This window comes from Somniosus microcephalus, chromosome 4, assembly GCF_052327205.1.
Source record: "Somniosus microcephalus isolate GS21.2 chromosome 4, FLI_Smic_1.0, whole genome shotgun sequence".
Classification (NCBI taxonomy): Eukaryota; Metazoa; Chordata; class Chondrichthyes; order Squaliformes; family Somniosidae; genus Somniosus; species Somniosus microcephalus.
Window position 1 is genome coordinate 14,350,048 of NC_140990.1, and position 18,835 is coordinate 14,368,882.

At 54.4% G+C, this 18,835-nt stretch overlaps 1 protein-coding gene across 3 annotated transcripts in view; it reads left to right on the forward strand.

The window, feature by feature from the left end:
* The window catches only part of LOC147118328 (AP-1 complex subunit gamma-1-like), a 181,260-nt gene that overhangs the window by 66,807 nt on the left and 95,618 nt on the right, over positions 1-18,835 (forward strand). For all 3 annotated transcript variants that reach the window (XM_085984393.1, XM_085984394.1, XM_085984395.1), the window contains 5 exons: positions 2,845-2,986; positions 6,457-6,553; positions 8,666-8,742; positions 11,163-11,258; positions 15,341-15,421. In XM_085984393.1, the coding sequence (XP_085840519.1) occupies positions 2,845-2,986; positions 6,457-6,553; positions 8,666-8,742; positions 11,163-11,258; positions 15,341-15,421 (493 nt within the window). The remainder of the gene's footprint in view (positions 1-2,844; positions 2,987-6,456; positions 6,554-8,665; positions 8,743-11,162; positions 11,259-15,340; positions 15,422-18,835) is intronic.

The window sequence follows — 18,835 nt, forward strand, 5'->3', positions numbered from 1 at the left end:
AATTTTCCCTTTCAAGTATTTATCCAGTTCCCTTTTAAAAGTTATTATTGAATCTGCTTCCACCGCCCTTTCAGGCAGCGCGTTCCGGATCACAACAACTCGCTGGGTCAAAAAAATTCTTCTCATCTCTCCCCTGGTTCTTTTGCCAATCACCTTAAATCTGTGTCCTCTGGTTACCGACCCTTCTGCCAGTGGAAACAGTTTCTCTTTATTTACTCTTCATGATTTTGAACACCTCTACCAAATCTCCTCTTAACCTTCTCTGCCCTACAACAACAACAACTTGTATTTACATAGCGCCTTTAACGTAGTAAAACGTGCCAAGGTGCTGCACAGGAGTATTTTAAGTCAAAAAATTTGACACCGATCCACATAAGGATAAATTAGGGCAGGTGGCCAAAAGCTTGGTCAAAGAGGTAGGTTTTAAGGAGCGTCTTAAAGGAGGAAAGAGAGTTAGCGAGGCGGAGAGGTTTAGGGAGGGAATTCCAGACTTTAGATCCTAGGCAACAGAAGGCACGGCCACCAAAGGTTGAGCGATTATAATCAGGGATCCTCAAGAGGGCAGAATTAGAGGGGCGCAGATATCTCGGGGGGGTTGTGGGGCTGAAGGAGATTACAGAGATAGGGAGGGGCGAGACCATGGAGGGATTTGAAAAGAAGGATGAGAATTTTGAAATTGAGGCGCTGCTTAACCGGGAGCCAATGTAGGCCAGCGAGCACAGGGGTGATGGGTGAACGGGACTTGGTGCGGGTTAGAACACGGGCAGCCGAGTTTTGGAATGACCTCAAGTTTACGTAGGGTGGAATGTGGCAGGCCAGCCATCCCCTCGAAGGAGAACATCCCCAGTTGCTCCAGTCTATCCACGTAACTGAAGTCCCTCATCCCTGGAACCATTATGACCCTGGCATCAATTAAAGCGTTCAAATCTTGCATATATACAGCGCCTTTCACCAACTCAGGACGCCCCAAAGCACTTCACAGCCAATAAAGTACTTCTGAAATAAAAACAGAAAATGCTGGAAATACTCAGCAGGTCAGGCAGCATCTGTGGAGAGAGAAACAGAGTTGACGTTTCAGGTCGATGACCCTTCGTCAGAACTGGAAAATGTTGGAGATCAAACAGATGTTTAAGCAAGTGTAGGGGCTGGGAAAGGGGGGAGGGGAGGAAAGAACAAAAGGGAAGGTCTGTGATAGGATGGAAGGCAGGAGAGATTAAGAGACAAAAGGGATGGTGCAAGGCAAAAGGAGACGGTAACGGGACAAGGTAAGAAACAGAAGATGGCTCCAGATGAAGTGTAAATGGCAATGGCTGAAAGATCGACAGCTGCCATGTGAGAGAGGGAAAAAAATGGGAAAAAAATGATAGGGGCCGAGGTTATTGTCTGAAATTGTTGAACTCGATGTTGAGTCCAAAAGGCTGTAAAGTGCCTGATCGAAAGATGAGGTGCTGTTCCTCGAGCTTACGTTGAGCTTCATTGGAACAATGCACGAGGCCGAGGACGGCGAGGTCAGAGTACTTTTGAAGTGGAGTCACTGTTGTAGTGTGGGAAACGCAGCAGCCAATTTGCACACAGCAAACTCCCACAAACAGCAATGTGATAATGACCAGCTAATCTGTTTTGCTAATGGCGTTCAGTTAAGGGGTAAATATTGGGCCCAGGAACCGGGGAGAACTCCCCCAACATCTCTTCTTGCAATAAAGGGATCTTTTATATCCACCTGAGAGGGCAGATGGGGGCCCACGGTTTAACGCCTCATCCCTCAGTACTGCCCCTCCGACAGTGCGGCGCTCCCTCAGTACTGACCCTCCGACAGTACAGCGCTCCCTCAGTACTGCCCCTCCGACAGTGCAACGCTCCCTCAGTACTGCCCCTCCGACAGTGCGGCGCTCCCTCAGTACTGCCCCTCCGACAGTGCGGCGCTCCCTCAGTACTGACCCTCCGACAGTGCAGCGCTCCCTCAGTACTGCCACTCCGACAGTGCAGCGCTCCCTCAGTACTGCCCCTCCGACAGTGCGGCGCTCCCTCAGTACTGACCCTCCGACAGTGCAGCGCTCCCTCAGTACTGCCACTCCGACAGTGCAGCGCTCCCTCAGTACTGCCCCTCCGACAGTGCAGCGTTCCCTCAGTACTGCCCCTCCGACAGTGCAGCACTCCCTCAGTACTGCCCCTCCGACAGTGCGGCACTCCCTCAGTGCTGCCCCTCCAACAGTGCGGCGCTCCCTCAGTACTGCCCCTCTGACAGTGCAGCGCTCCCTCAGTACTGCCCCTCCGGCAGTGCAACGCTCCCTCAGTACTGCCCCTCCGACAGTGCGGCACTCCCTCAGTACTGCCCCTCCAACAGTGCGGCGCTCCCTCAGTACTGCCCCTCGACAGTGCGGCGCTCCCTCAGCACTGACCCTCCGACAGTGCGGCGCCCCCTCAGTACTGCCCCTCCAACAGTGCAGCGCTCCCTCAGTACTGCCCCTCCGACAGTGCAGCGCTCCCTCAGTACTGCCCCTACGACAGTGCGGCACTCCCTCAGTACTGCCCCTCCGACAGTGCAGCGCTCCCTCAGTACTGCCCCTCCGACGGTGCGGCACTCCCTCAGTACTGCCCCTTCGACATTGCAGCACTCCCTCAGTACTGCCCCTCCAACAGTGCAGTACTCCCTCAGTACTGCCCCTCCGACAGTGCAGCTCTCCCTCAGTACTGGCGCTGGAGTCACTTTGCAGGATGCGGGAGTGATGGAGTACGGTGTGACGGCGTGTGGGAGGGTAGACGGAACGAGAGCAGGGTGGGGGAGATGCTGAATGTGGAGCCTGACGCCTCTCGCTGATTGTTTCCCCCTCCTCCCCCCTGCAGTGACCTGGGCCACAGCACGCAGTACGTCCAGGGCCTAGCTCTCTGCACCCTGGGCTGTATGGGCTCCGCCGAGATGTGTCGGGACTTGGCAAGCGAGGTCGACCGAGTCCTCAAGACCTCCAACTCTTACCTCAAGAAAAAGGTACAGTGGGCCGGATGGGGTGGGGGGGCGGGGTGTTAGATAGCGGGGTAGGGGCGGGTGTGTGTCTATTCGTTTCTCTCTCTGTCCCTTTGACCTTCTCTGTTTTGCTCTGCCTGTGTCTCTCTCGCTCTCTCTCCCTCTCTTTCTCTCTGTCTTTCTCTTTCTCTCTGTCTCTCACTCTTAAACATAAGATCATAAGAACTAGGAGCAGGAGTCGGCCATTCGGCCCCTCGAGCCTGCTCCGCCATTGTATAAGATCATGGCTAATCCAAGCTTGGCCTCAACTCCACTTTCCCGCTCTCTCCCCACACCCCTCGACCCCCCTGTAGTTCAAATGTCAGTCAATCTCCACCTTGAATATATTCAGTGACTCCGCCTCCACAGCTCTCCGGGGTAGAGAATTCCACAGATTCACGTCCCTCTGAGAAGAAATTCCTCCTCATCTCCGTCTTAAATGGGTGCCCCCTTATTCTGAGACTATGCCCCCTAGTTCTAGATTCCCCCACGAGGGGAATCATCCTCTCAGCATCTACCCTGTCAAACCCCCTCAGAATCTTATATGTTTCAATAAGATCCCCTCTCATTCTTCTAAACTCCAATGAGTATAGGCCCAACCTGCTCAACCTTTCTTCATAAGTCAACCCCTTCACCCCAGGAATCAACCTCGTGAACCGTCTCTGAACTGCCTCCAATGCAAGTATAAAATCAGACACCCCCCACCCGTGGTCAGGGATCGGACCCCCCGGGGATCAGACCCGCCCCCCCCGCCCCCTCCACCCGGGATCGGGGATCTCAATGAGATCACCTCTCATTCTTCTAAACTCCAGAGAGTATCGGCCCATTCTACACAATCTCTCCTCATAGGACAGCCCTCTCATCCCAGGAATCAATCTAGTGAACCTTCGTTGCACCGCCTCCAAGGCAGGTATATCCTTCCTCTTGTAATATATGTGGGTGGAACAAATGAAGGACAGAGACACGATGAGTTGCTAGTCCATGTGCTTGCCTTATTAGGCCAGAGCGAACTGAGCATGCTCATACTAAACCATGTGACAAACCATGTGATAATACATTGCCCTTAAAAAAAATGCACACATTCCCCTCTCAAATACAACAAAATATTGTCCCACCTTTCCCAGCATTACATAAGAACATAACATAAGAACATAAGAAACAGGAGCAGGAGTCGGCCATTCGGCCCCTCGAGCCTGCTCCGCCATTCAATGAGATCATGGCTGATCTTCTACCTCATCTCCACTTTCCTGCACTATCCCCATATCCCTTGATTCCCTTAATATTCAAAAATCTATCTATTGATCTCTGTCTTGAATATACTCAACAACTGAGCCTCCACAGCCCTCTGGGGTAGAGAATTCCAAAGATTCGCCGCCCTCTGAGTGAAGAAATTTCTCATCTCAGTCCTAAATGGCCGACCCCTTATTCTGAGACTGTGACCCCTGGTTCTAGACTCCCCAGCCAGGGGAAACATCCTCCCTGCATCTACCCTGTCAAGCCCTGTGAGAATCTTGTATGTTTCAATGAGATCACCTCTCATTCTTCTAAACTCTAGAGAATATCGGCCTAGTCTCCTCAATCTCTCCTCATAGGACAGCCCTCTCCTCCCAGGAATCAATCTAGTGAACCTTCGTTGCACTTCCTCTAAGGCAGGTATATCCTTCCTTAGGTAAGGAGACCAAAACTGTACACAGTACTCCAGGTGTGGTCTCACCAAGGCCCTGTACAATTGTAGCAAGACTTCCTTACTCTTATACTCCAAACCCCTTACAATAAAGGCCAAAATGCCATTTGCCTTCCTTATTGCTTGCTGTACCTGCATGCTAGCTTTCTGTGTTTCTTGCACAAGGATCCCCAGATCTCTCTGAACACCAACATTTGAAAGTTTCTCACTATTTAAAAAATATTGTGTTTTCTATTCTTCCTACCAAAGTGAATAACCTCACATTTCCCTACATTATACTCCATCTGCCACCTTACTGCCCACTCACTCAGTCTATCGATATCCCTTTGCAGACTCTCTGTGTTCTCCTCACAGCTTACTGTCCCACCTAGCTTTGTATCGTCAGCAAACTTGGATACATTACACTCGGTCCCTTCATCTAGGTCATTAATATAGATTGTAAATAGCTGAGGCCCCAACACTGATCCTTGCGGCACCCCACTAGTTACAGCCTGCCAACCTGAAAAAGATCTGTTTGTCCCTACTCTCTGTATTCTGCCCGTTAACCAATCCTCTACCCTGCTAGTTACATCCTCAAAAAACTCTAATAAATTTGTCAAACACAATTTCCCTTTCATAAAACCATGTTAACTCTGCCGGATCATGTTAGGATTTTCTCAGTGCCCTGTTACCACTTCCTTAACAATGGATTCCAGCATTTTCCCGACGACTGATGTCAGGCTAACTGGCCTGTCGTTCCGTTTTCTCTCTCCCTCCTTTCTTGAATAGCGGTGTCAACCTTCCAATCTGCTGGGATCATTCCAGAATCTAAGGAATTTTGGAAGATCAAAACCAATGCATCCACTATCTCTTCAGCCACCTCTTTCAGAACCCTAGGATGTAGGCCGTCAGGTCCAAGGGATTTGTCGGCTTTTAATCCCATTAGTTTCTCTCTGCCTCTCTCTCTCTGTTTCTCTCTCGTTGTTTATCTGTCTCTCTCTCTCTCTCTGCCTCTCTTTGTCTATCTCTCTCTCTCTCTCTATCACTCTCTGTCCCTGTCTGTCTGTCACTCTTCTATCTCTCCCTGTCTCTCTGACTCTCTCTCTCTTTCCAGCTCTCTTTGCCTCTCTCTCTGTCTCTCTCTGATTCTCTCTGACTCTCTCTCTCTCTTTTTCACTCTCTGTCTCTCTCTTTTTCACTCCCTGTCTCTCTCTCTGTCTCTCTCTGATTCTCTGACTCTCTCTCTCTCTCTCTTTTTCACTCTCTGTCTCTCTCTCTCTCTCTCTGTCTCTCTCTCTCTCTCTCTCTATCTCTCTCTCCCTCTCTCCCTCTGTCTCTCTCTCGGTCTCTCTCTCACTCTGTGTATCGCCCTCTCTCTCTCTGATTCTCTCTGACTCTCTGTCTCTCTCTCGGTCTCTCTCTCTCACTCTGTGTATCGCTCTCTCTCTCTGACTCTCTGTCTCTCTATTTATCTCTCCCTGTCTCTCTCTGTTCTCTCTCTCCCTCGCCTCTCTGTCTCTCTCTTCTCACTATCTCTCCATCTTTCTCTCTCTGTCCCTCTCTCACTCTCCTTCTATCGCTCTCTCTGTTCTCTCTCTCGTTCTCTCTCTCTCTCTTCTCTCTCCCTGTCTCTCCCTCTCCCACTCTCTGTCTCACTCTGTCTCTTTCACCCTCTCTTTCTCCCTCTCTCTCTCTCTCTCCAGTCTCTCTATTTTAGGAGTGTGTCCTCTGTTTAGTCAGCTGATTGTCTATTAGAAATAAATGTTTAATTCTTCCCTCCTCGTCCCCACAGGCTGCTCTCTGCACTGTCCATATCGTACGGAAGGTTCCGGAACTGATGGAAATATTTTTGCCTGCCTGCAAGAAGCTACTGAACGAGAAAAACCACGGTAACAAAGTGTGTGTGTAACTGAGAGAGTGAACAGGAGGGTCAGTACTGAGGGAGCACTGCACTGTCGGAGGGGCAGTACTGAGGGAGCGCTGCACTGTCGGAGGGGCAGTACTGAGGGAGCACTGCACTGTCGGAGGGGCAGTACTGAGGGAGCGCTGCACTGTCGGAGGGGCAGTACTGAGGGAGCACTGCACTGTCGGAGGGGCAGTACTGAGGGAGCACTGCACTGTCGGAGGGGCAGTACTGAGGGAGCACTGCACTGTCGGAGGGGCAGTACTGAGGGAGCACCGCACTGTCGGAGGGGCAGTACTGAGGGAGCGCTGCACTGTCGGAGGGGCAGTACTGAGGGAGCGCCGCACTGTCGGAGGGGCAGTACTGAGGGAGCACCGCACTGTCGGAGGGGCAGTACTGAGGGAGCACTGCACTGTCGGAGGGGCAGTACTGAGGGAGCACTGCACTGTCGGAGGGGCAGTACTGAGGGAGCACTGCACTGTCGGAGGGGCAGTACTGAGGGAGAGCCGCACTGTCGGAGGGTCAGTACTGAGGGAGTGCTGCCCTGTCGGAGGGGGCAGTACTGAGGGAGTGCTGCACTGTTGGAGGGGCAGTACTGAGGGAGCACTGCACTGTCGGAGAGGCAGCACTGAGGGAGCGCCACACTGTCGGAGGGGCAGCACTGAGGGAGCGCCGCACTGTCGGAGGGTCAGTACTGAGGGAACGCTACACTGTTGGAGGGGCAGTACTGAGGGAGCGCTGCACTGTCGGAGGGTCAGTACTGAGGGAACGCTACACTGTCGGAGGGGCAGCACTGAGGGAGCGCCGCACTGTCGGAGGGGCAGCACTGAGGGAGTGCCGCACTGTCGGAGGGTCAGTACTGAGGGAGCGCTGCACTGTCGGAGGGTCAGTACTGAGGGAGCGCTGCACTGTTGGAGGGGCAGTACTGAGGGAGCACTGCACTGTCGGAGGGGCAGCACTGAGGGAGCGCCGCACTGTCGGAGGGTCAGTACTGAGGGAACGCTACACTGTCGGAGGGGCAGTACTGAGGGAGTGCTGCACTGTCGGAGGGTCAGTACTGAGTGAGCGCTGCGCTGTCGGAGGGGCAGTACTGAGGGAGCGCTGCACTGTCGGAGGGGCAGTACTGAGGGAGTTCTGCACGGTCGGAGGGGCAGTACTGAGGGAGCGCCGCACTGTCGGAGGGGCAGTACTGAGGGAGCGCTGCACTGTCGGAGGGGCAGTACTGAGGGAGCGCCGCAATGTCGGAGGGGCAGTACTGAGGGAGTGCTGCACTGTCGGAGGGTCAGTACTGAGGGAGCGCGGCGCTGTCGGAGGGGCAGTACTGAGGGAGCGCTGCACTGTCGGAGGGTCAGTACTGAGGGAGCGCTGCACTGTCGGAGGGTCAGTACTGAGGGAGCACCGCACTGTCGGAGGGGCAGTACTGAGGAAGTGCCGCACTGTCGCAGGGGCAGTACTGAGGGAGCGCTGCACTGTCGGAGGGGCAGTACTGAGGGAGCGCTGCACTGTCGGAGGGGCAGTACTGAGGGAGTGCTGCACTGTCGGAGGACCAGTACTGAGGGAGCACTGCACTGTCAGAGGGGGCAGTACTGAGGGAGTGCTGCACTGTCGGAGGATCAGTACTGAGGGAGCGCTGCACTGTTGGAGGGGGCAGTACTGAGGGAGCGCTGCACTGTCGGAGGGGCTGTACTGAGGGAGCGCTGCACTGTCGGAGGGGCAGTACTGTTGGAGCGCTGCACTTTCGGAGGATCAGTACTGAGGGAGCGCTGCACTGTTGGAGGGGGCAGTACTGAGGGAGCGCTGCACTGTCGGAGGGGCAGTACCAAGGGAGCACTGCACTGTCGGAGGGGCAGTAGTGAGGGAGTGCTGCACTGTCGGAGGGGCAGTACTGAGGGAGCGCTGCACTGTCGGAGGGGCAGTACTGAGGGAGCGCTGCACTGTCGGAGGGGGCAGTACCGAGGGAGCACTGCACTGTCTTGGGATGTGTTACGACGTTAAAGGTGCTATATCAATGCAGGCTGTTGTGGTATAAACAGAAGTCCTCTCTTTCTTTACTTTGTGTACTGTGTTCCCCCCCCCCCGCCCCCCCACCACCCCCCAGGTGTCCTCCACGGTGCTGTTGTTCTGATTACGGAGATGTGCGAGCGCAGTCCCGAGGTCTTACAACGTTTCCGCAAGGTAAGATCATAAGAACATAAGAAATAGGAGCAGGAGTCGGCCATTCAGCCCCTCGAGCCTGCTCCACCATTCAATAAGATCATGGCTGATCATCGACCTCAACTCCCCTTTCCTGCCCGATCCCCATATCCCTCGATTCCCTTAATAATCAAAAATCTATCGATCTCTGTCTTGAATATACTCAACGACTGAGCCTCCACAGCCCTCTGGGGTAGAGAATTCCAAAGATTCACCGCCCTCGGAGTGAAGAAATTTCTCCTCATCTCAGTCCTCAATGGCCGACCCCTTATTCTGAGACTGTGACCCCTGGTTCTAGACTCCCCAGCCAGGGGAAACATCCTCCCTGCATCTACCCTGTCAAGCCCTGTGAGAATTTTGTATGTTTCAATGAGATCACCTCTCATTCTTCTAAACTCTAGAGAATATCGGCCTAGTCTCCTCAATCTCTCCTCATAGGACAATCCCCCCATCGCAGGAACCAGTCTGGTGAACCTTCGTTGCACTCCCTCTATGGCAAGTATATCCTTCCTTAGGTAAGGAGACCAAAACTGTACACAGTACTCCAGGTGTGGTCTCACCAGGGCCCTGTATAATTGCAGTAAAACATCTTTACTCTTGTACTCAAATCCTCGTACGAGGGACATACGAACATGTGAAATAGGAGCAGGAGTAGGCCACTCGGCCCCTCGAGCCTGCTCCGCCATTCAATAAGATCATGGCTGATCTGATTACTCCACAGTCCTGCCTACCCCCGATAACCTTTCACCCCTTGCTTATCAAGAATCTATCTACCTCTGCCTTAGAAATATTCAAAGACTCTGCTTCCACCGCCCTCTGAGGAAGAGAATTCCAAAGACTCACGACCCTCTGTGAGAAAAAATGTCTCCTCATCTCGGTCTTAAATGGGCAACCCCTTATTTTTAAACAGTGACCCCCTAGTTCTAGATTCTCCCACAAGAGGAAACATCCTCTCCACATCCACCCTGTCCAGACCCCTCAGGATCTTACAATAGCAAAATACTGCGGATGCTGGAAATCCGAAACAACAACAGAAAAGGCTGGAAAACCTCAGCAGGCCAGGCAACACCCGTGGAGAGAGAAACAGAGTTAACGTTTCGGGTCGAAACCCTTCTACAGAACTGAGAGAGAAGGCAGGAAATGAAACATTAAAAGGCCAGTTTGGGGGCTGGGAAATGGGGGAGGGGATGAAAGAACAAAAAGGAAGGTCTGAGAGGTGAGGAGACATTAAGAGATATTCAAGGCGAGACGAGATGGTAATAGGACAGGTAAAGAGACAAAGGATGGCTCTAGATGGAGTGTGAAATGGGCCGGCAGAATGAGAGACAGCTGCCATGTGGGAGAGAGAAAAAGGAAAAGGCTCAAACCAAAGGTGTGGATAAAAAATATATAAAAATGTAATAGGGGCCGAGGTTATGGTCTGAAATTGTTGAACTCAATATTGAGTCCGGAAGGCTGTAAAGTGCCTAATCGGAAGATGAGCTGCTGTTCCTCGAGCTTACGCTGAGCTTCCGTCCCATTTCCCAGCCCCCAAACTGGTCTTTTAATCTGTTTCATTTCCTGCCTGTTTTTCTCAGTTCTGATGAAGGGTTTCGACCTGAAACGTTGACTCTATTTCCCCCTCAGGATCTTGTCTGTTTCAATCAAGTCACCTCTTACTCTTCCAAACTCCAGCGGATACAAGCCTAGCCGACGCAATGCTCCCTCAGAATCTCAACGCTCTCCCATCTCTCCGCTACAGCGGGTGCCGGTTACCCGCAGATAACCCCCTCCTCGAGTGCCAGTAACGGAGTGCGAGTGCCAAGTGGCTATTCGACCAGGGCGTGCATGCTGTGCCCAACAGCAGTGGGGTGGGTTACTTACGCTCAGGAGTGGGAGCAGCCCTACCACCCGCCCTCCCAGGCCGATCTCCCCGCTCCTTAACCCGTGAGGTGCTGAGGCCGACTGCGGCCACCATTGACTGATGGGCCGTGTGGGCGGGGGGCGTCCAACTTGGGACTTACCCGGTCGGTAGGGGCTCAGTGACACCCACTGGCCTGGAACTGCAGGCGGGTCCACTCTTGGGAGCGCCGGGGGAGGAGCGGGGGGGTCACGCAGAGTACAAGCCCTGTGCCTGGAATGGTCAGGTCCAAGGCGGCTCCGAGATCAGGCTTCGAGCCTACGGTGGAGCCGGTGTGGAGCGAGCAGCCAGCAGACCAAGATCGGGGCCTCTGCTTGCTTCAGAAGACCCTCAGGCAATTGAAGCCGGTGGCGGAGGGGCACGGGAGAGGAGGTCGGGGGTCGAGAGAGGAGGCCAGGAGTCGGGAGAGGAGATTGGGTATCGGGAGGTTTGTACTGCGAGCGTCGGGTTGGAAAGTCTACCCCATGGACTCTCATCTGAACACGTTCTTCTTCCTCCTCAGATGGTTTCCCAGTTGGTGCAGATCCTCAGATCCTTGACCACGGTTGGTTATTCCCCAGAGCATGATGTCTCCAGCATCAGTGACCCCTTCCTACAGGTCAGGAATCTGCCTTATAGACTTTGAGAGGAGAGGGTGGGGGTGGAGGGGATGGCAATTAGAACCAAAGTGGCAACTGGTCCTTATAGAGACCCCTAGAATTTGGGCTTGGAGAAGGGCGGTGAGGGCTCCAGGACAGCTTCGAACGAGCTCCTGCTCGATTTGTAGGTTGATAGGGTTTGACTGTAGGCCGGTGAAGTGCACTGGGACATCCTGAGGTTGTGAAGGCGCTGTATAAATGAGTTGAACAGCATTTGCTGGGGTTTGGGTAGCTTAGGGGCAGGTATATAGAGTTGGATGGGCTAAAGGATATTGTCTGAGGATAGGTTTGGTAGATTAGAGAGAGTTGGGAAGGGATGCGATGGGTAGGGTTTGGGGAGAGTTGAGCTTGGTTGGATTGGGATGAGATGGGTAGGGATTGGGAAGGCTCGGGAGAGTTGAGTTCGGTTGGATTGGGATGAGATGGGTAGGGATTGGGAAGATTTGGGAGAGTTGAGTTTGGTTGGATTGGGATGAGATGGGTAGGGATTGGGAAGGCTCAGGAGAGTTGAGTTTGGTTGGATTGGGATGAGATGGGTAGGGATTGGGAAGGCTCGGGAGAGTTGAGTTTGGTTGGATTGGGATGAGATGGGTAGGGATTGGGAAGGTTTGGGAGAGTTGAGTTTGGTTAGATTGGGATGAGATGGGTAGGGATTGGGAAGGTTTGGGAGAGTTGAGTTTGGTTGGATTGGGATGAGATGGGTAGGGATTGGGAAGGCTCGGGAGAGTTGAGTTTGGTTGGATTGGGATGAGATGGGTAGGGATGGGGAAGGCTCGGGAGAGTTGAGTTTGGTTATATTGGGATGAGATGGGTAGGGATTGGGAAGGTTTGGGAGGGTTGAGTTTGGTTGGATTAGAATGAGATGAGTAGGGATTGGGAAGGTTTGGGAGAGTTGAGTTTGGTTATATTGGGATGAGATGGGTAGGGATTGGGAAGGTTTGGGAGGGTTGAGTTTGGTTGGATTAGAATGAGATGAGTAGGGATTGGGAAGGCTCGGGAGAGTTGAGTTTAGTTATATTGGGATGAGATGGGTAGGGATTGGGAAGGTTTGGGAGGGTTGAGTTTGATTGGATTAGAATGAGATGAGTAGGGATTGGGAAGTTTTGGGAGAGTTGAGTTTGGTTATATTGGGATGAGATGGGTAGGGATTGGGAAGGTTTGGGAGGGTTGAGTTTGGTTGGATTAGAATGAGATGGGTAGGGATGGGGAAGGCTCGGGAGAGTTGAGTTTGGTTATATTGGGATGAGATGGGTAGGGATTGGGAAGGTTTGGGAGGGTTGAGTTTGGTTGGATTAGAATGAGATGAGTAGGGATTGGGAAGGTTTGGGAGAGTTGAGTTTGGTTGGATTGGGATGAGATGGGTAGGGATTGGGAAGGCTCGGGAGAGTTGAGTTTGGTTGGATTGGGATGAGATGGGTAGGGATTGGGAAGGTTCCGGAGAGTTGAGTTTGGTTGGATTGGGATGAGATGGGTAGGGATGGGGAAGGCTCGGGAGAGTTGAGTTTGGTTGGATTGGGATGAGATGGGTAGGGATTGGGAAGGCTCGGGAGAGTTGAGTTTGCTTGGATTGGGATGAGATGGGTAGGGATTGGGACGGCTCGGGAGAGTTGAGTTTGGTTGGATTGGGATGAGATGGGTAGGGATTGGGAAGGCTCGGGAGAGTTGAGTTTGGTTGGATTGTGATGAGATGGGTAGGGATTGGGAAGGTTCCGGAGAGTTGAGTTTGGTTGGATTGGGATGAGATGGGTAGGGATTGGGAAGGCTCGGGAGAGTTGAGTTTGGTTGGATTGGGATGAGATGGGTAGGGATTGGGAAGGCTCGGGAGAGTTGAGTTTGGTTGGATTGGGATGAGATGGGTAGGGATTGGGAAGGTTCCGGAGAGTTGAGTTTGGTTGGATTGGGATGAGATGGGTAGGGATTGGGAAGGCTCGGGAGAGTTGAGTTTGGTTGGATTGGGATGAGATGGGTAGGGATTGGGAAGGCTCGGGAGATTTGAGTTTGGTTGGATTGGGATGAGATGGGTAGGGATTGGGAAGGCTCGGGAGAGTTGAGTTTGCTTGGATTGGGATGAGATGGGTAGGGATTGGGAAGGCTCGGGAGAGTTGAGTTTGCTTGGATTGGGATGAGATGGGTAGGGATTGGGACGGCTCGGGAGAGTTGAGTTTGGTTGGATTGGGATGAGATGGGTAGGGATTGGGAAGGCTCGGGAGAGTTGAGTTTGGTTGGATTGGGATGAGATGGGTAGGGATGGGGACGGCTCGGGAGAGTTGAGTTTGGTTGGATTGGGATGAGATGGGTAGGGATGGGGAAGGCTCGGGAGAGTTGAGTTTGGTTAGATTGGGATGAGATGGGTAGGGATTGGGACGGCTCGGGAGAGTTGAGTTTGGTTGGATTGGGATGAGATGGGTAGGGATGGGGAAGGCTCGGGAGAGTTGAGTTTCGTTGGATTGGGATGAGATGGGTAGGGATTGGGAAGGCTCGGGGGAGTTGAGTTTGGTTGGATTGGGATGAGATGGGTAGGGATTGGGAAGGCTCGGGAGAGTTGAGTTTGGTTGGATTGGGATGAGATGGGTAGGGATTGGGAAGGCTCGGGAGAGTTGAGTTTGGTTGGATTGGGATGAGATGGGTAGGGATTGGGAAGGTTCCGGAGAGTTGAGTTTGGTTGGATTGGGATGAGATGGGTAGGGATTGGGAAGGCTCGGGAGAGTTGAGTTTGGTTGGATTGGGATGAGATGGGTAGGGATTGGGAAGGCTCGGGAGATTTGAGTTTGGTTGGATTGGGATGAGATGGGTAGGGATTGGGAAGGCTCGGGAGAGTTTAGTTTGGTTGGATTGGGATGAGATGGGTAGGGATTGGGAAGGCTCGGGAGAGTTGAGTTTGCTTGGATTGGGATGAGATGGGTAGGGATTGGGACGGCTCGGGAGAGTTGAGTTTGGTTGGATTGGGATGAGATGGGTAGGGATTGGGAAGGCTCGGGAGAGTTGAGTTTGGTTGGATTGGGATGAGATGGGTAGGGATGGGGACGGCTCGGGAGAGTTGAGTTTGGTTGGATTGGGATGAGATGGGTAGGGATGGGGAAGGCTCGGGAGAGTTGAGTTTGGTTAGATTGGGATGAGATGGGTAGGGATGGGGAAGGCTCGGGAGAGTTGAGTTTCGTTGGATTGGGATGAGATGGGTAGGGATTGGGACGGCTCGGGAGAGTTGAGTTTGGTTGGATTGGGATGAGATGGGTAGGGATGGGGAAGGCTCGGGAGAGTTGAGTTTCGTTGGATTGGGATGAGATGGGTAGGGATTGGGACGGCTCGGGAGAGTTGAGTTTGGTTGGATTGGGATGAGATGGGTAGGGATTGGGACGGCTCGGGAGAGTTGAGTTTGGTTGGATTGGGATGAGATGGGTAGGGATTGGGACGGCTCGGGAGAGTTGAGTTTGGTTGGATTGGGATGAGATGGGTAGGGATTGGGAAGGCTCGGGAGAGTTGAGTTTGGTTGGATTGGGATGAGATGGGTAGGGATTGGGAAGGCTCGGGAGAGTTGAGTTTGGTTGGATTGGGATGAGATGGGTAGGGATGGGGAAGGCTCGGGAGAGTTGAGTTTGCTTGGATTGGGATGAGATGGGTAGGGATTGGGAAGGCTCGGGAGAGTTGAGTTTGGTTGGATTGGGATGAGATGGGTAGGGATTGGGAAGGCTCGGGAGAGTTGAGTTTGGTTGGATTGGGATGAGATGGGTAGGGATTGGGAAGGCTCGGGAGAGTTGAGTTTGGTTGGATTGGGATGAGATGGGTAGGGATGGGGAAGTCTCGGGAGAGTTGAGTTTGGTTGGATTGGGATGAGATGGGTAGGGATTGGGAAGGCTCGGGAGAGTTGAGTTTGGTTGGATTGGGATGAGATGGGTAGGGATGGGGAAGGCTCGGGAGAGTTGAGTTTGGTTGGATTGGGATGAGATGGGTCGGGATTGACTCAAATCCCCTGCACTGGTGGTTGGGCTACCCAGGAGCCTGCGCTGAAGTCGGCCTGATGATGTCATTTCCTCTCCCTTCGCAGGTGCGGATATTAAGACTGCTGAGGATTCTGGGAAGGAACGACGACGAAACGAGCGAGGCCATGAACGATGTACTCGCACAGGTCAGTGAGTGCTTTCCTCCATTTCGGCTCTGCCCTCTGACATCCCCCTCATCAGCTCAGGCACAGACCCTGCCGAGGTGTGACCCTAAGTTGGCGGCAAGTGGGACCTTGGCACAGACGTTGAAGTCTGTTTCAGCGGGAAGCACCGGTGATGTCGGGGTGGAGGGGAAAACCTCACGGTTTGTTGTATCAATGGTCTCACTCTCAGCCCTGAGTCAGAAGGTTGTGGGTTCGAGCCCCACTCCAGAGGCTTGAGCACGTAATCTAGGCTGACACTCCCAGTGCAGTGCTGAGGGAGTAAAAAAGATTTGCATTTGTATGACGCCTTATCATGACCTCTGAAGGTCCAAAAGTGCTTTACAGCAAATTAAGTACTTTTCGAAGTGTTGTAATGTAGGAAACGCGGCAGCCAATTCACACAGCAAGCTCTCACAAACAGCAATGTGATAATCACCAGATAACAGTTTAATGATCTTGGTTGAGGGATAAATATTCGCCAGGGCACCGGTGAGAACTCCTCCCTGCTCTTCTTCCAATAGTAGCCATGGGATTTATTTTTCCACCCAACAGGGCCGACGGGACCTCGGTTTAACGTCTCATCCGAAAGGTGCCACCACCGACAGTGCATTGCTCCCTCAGTACTGCCCCTCCGACAGTGCGGCGCTCCCTCAGTACTGCCCCTCCGACAGTGTAGTGCTCCCTCAGTACTGCCCCTTTGACAGTGCGGCGCTCCCTCAGTACTGCCCCTCCGACAGTGCGTCGCTCCCCCAGTACTGTCCCTCCGACAGTGCAGCGCCCCCTCAGTACTGACCATCCGACAGTGCTGCACTCCCTCAGTACTGCCCCTCCGACAGTGCAGCGCTCCATCAGTACTGCCCCTCCGACAGTGCGGCGCTCCCTCAGTACTGCCCCTCCGACAGTGCAGCTCTCCCTCAGTACTGACTCTCCGACAGTGCAGCACTCCCTCAGCACTGCCCCTCCGACAGTGCAGCACTCCCTCAGTACTGACTCTCTGACAGTGCAGCACTCCCTCAGCACTGCCCCTCCGACAGTGCAGCGCTCCCTCAGTACTGACCCTCTGACAGTGCAGCGCTCCCTCAGTACTGACCCTCCGACAGTGCAGCGCTCCCTCAGTACTGACTCTCTGACAGTGCAGCACTCCCTCAGCACTGCCCCTCCGACAGTGCAGCGCTCCCTCAGTACTGACCCTCTGACAGTGCAGCGCTTCCTCAGTGCTGACCCCCTATCAGTGCGGCGCTCCCTCCGTACTGCCCCTCCGACACTGCAGCGCTCCATCAGTACTGACCCTCCGACAGTGCAGCGCTCCCTCAGTACTGCCCCTCCAACAGTGCAGTGTCCCTCAGTACTGCCACCTTCGACAGTGCAGCGCTCCCTCAGTACTGACCCTCCGACAGTGCAGCGCTCCCGCAGTACTGACCCTCCGACAGTGCAGCGCTCCCTCAGTACTGACCCTCCGACAGTGCGGTGCTCCCTCAGTACTGCCTCTCCGACACTGCAGCGCTCACTCAATACTGACCCTCCGACAGTGCAGCACTGCCTCAGTACTGCCACCTTCGACAGTGCGGCGCTCCCTCAGTACTGCCACCTTCGACAGTGCAGCGCACCCTCAATACTGGCCCTCTGACAGTGCAGCACTCCCTCAGTACTGCCCCTCCAACAGTGCAGTGCTCCCTCAATACTGCCCTCCGACAGTGTGGCGCACCCTCAGTACTGCCCCTCCGACAGTGCAACGCTCCCTCAGTACTGACCCTCCGACAGTGCGGCGCTCCCTCAGTAATGCCCCTCCAACAGTGCAGTGTCCCTCAGTACTGCCTCTCCGACAGTGCAGCGCTCCCTCAGTACTGCCACCTTCGACAGTGCAGCGCTCCCTCAGTACTGCCCCTCCGACAGTGCAGCACTCCCTCAGTACTGCCTCTCCGACAGTGCAGCGCTCCCTCAGTACTGCCCCTCCGACAGTGCAGCACTCCCTCAGTACTGATTGCTCTGACAATGCAGCGCTCCCTCAGTACTGCCCCTCCGACAGTGCAGCGCTCCCTCAGTACTGCCCTTCCGACAGTGCAGCGCTCCCTCGGTACTGCCACCTTCGCCAGTGCAGTGCTCCCTCAGTACTGCCCCTCCGACAGTGCAGCGCTCCCTCAGTACTGCCCCTCCGACAGTGCAGCGCTCCCTCAATACTGACCCTCCGACAGTGCAGCACTCCCTCAGTACTGCCACCTTCGACAGAGCGGCGCTCCCTCAGTACTGCCACCTTCGGCAGTGCAGCGCTCCCTCCATACTGACCCTCCGACAGTGCAGCACTCCCTCAGTACTGCCCCTCCGACAGTGCAGTGCTCCCTCAGTACTGCCCTCCGACAGTGCAGCGCTCCCTCAGTACTGATTCCTCTGACCGTGCAGCGCTCCCTCAGTACTGCCCCTCCGACAGTGCAGCACTCCCTCTGCACTGCCCTTCCGACAGTGCAACGCTCCCTCAGTAATGCCACCTTCGACAGTGCAGCGCTCCCTCAGTACTGCCCCCACTGGCAGTTCAGCGCTCCCTCAGTACTTCCCCTCCGACAGTGCAGCGCTCCCTCAGTGCTGCCTCTCCAACAGTGCAGCGCTCAGTCATTACTGCCTCTCCGACAGTGCAGCGCGCCCTTAGTACTGATTCCTCTGACAGAGCAGCGCTCCCTCACTGCCGACCCTCCGACAGTATGGCGCTCCCTCAGTACTGCCCCTCCGACTGTGCAGCGCTCCCTCAGTACTGCCCCTCCGACAGAGCGGCGCTCCCTCAGTACTGTCCCTCCGACAGTGCAGCGCTCCCTCAGAACTGACTCCTCCGACAGTGCAGCACTCCCTCAGTACTGCCCCTCCGAAAGCGCCGCACTCCCTCCGAACTGACTCCTCCGACAGTGCAGCGCGCCCTCAGTACTGATTCCTCTGACAGAGCAGCGCTCCCTCAGTGCCGCCCCTCCGACAGTGCAGCACTCCCTCAGTACTGCCCCTCCGACTGTGCAGCGCTCCCTCAGTACTGCCCCTCCGACAGTGCAGCGCTCCCTCAGTACTGCCCCTCCGACTGTGCAGCGATTCCCTCAGTACTGCCCCTCCAACAGTGCACCGCTCCCTCACTACTGCCCCTCCGACAGTGCAGCGCTCCCTCTGTACTGCCCGCCCGACAGTGCAGCGCTCCCTCAGTACTGCCCCTCCAACAGTGCAGCACTCCCTCAGTACTGCCCCTCCGACAGTGCAGCGCTCCCTCTGTACTGCCCGTCCGACAGTGCAGCGCTCCCTCTGTACTGCCCGTCCGACAGTGCGGCGCTCCCTCAGTACAGACCCTCCAACAGTGCAGCCCTCCCTCAGTACTGCCCCTCCGACAGTGCAGCGCTCCCTCAGTACTGACCCTCCGACAGTGCAGCG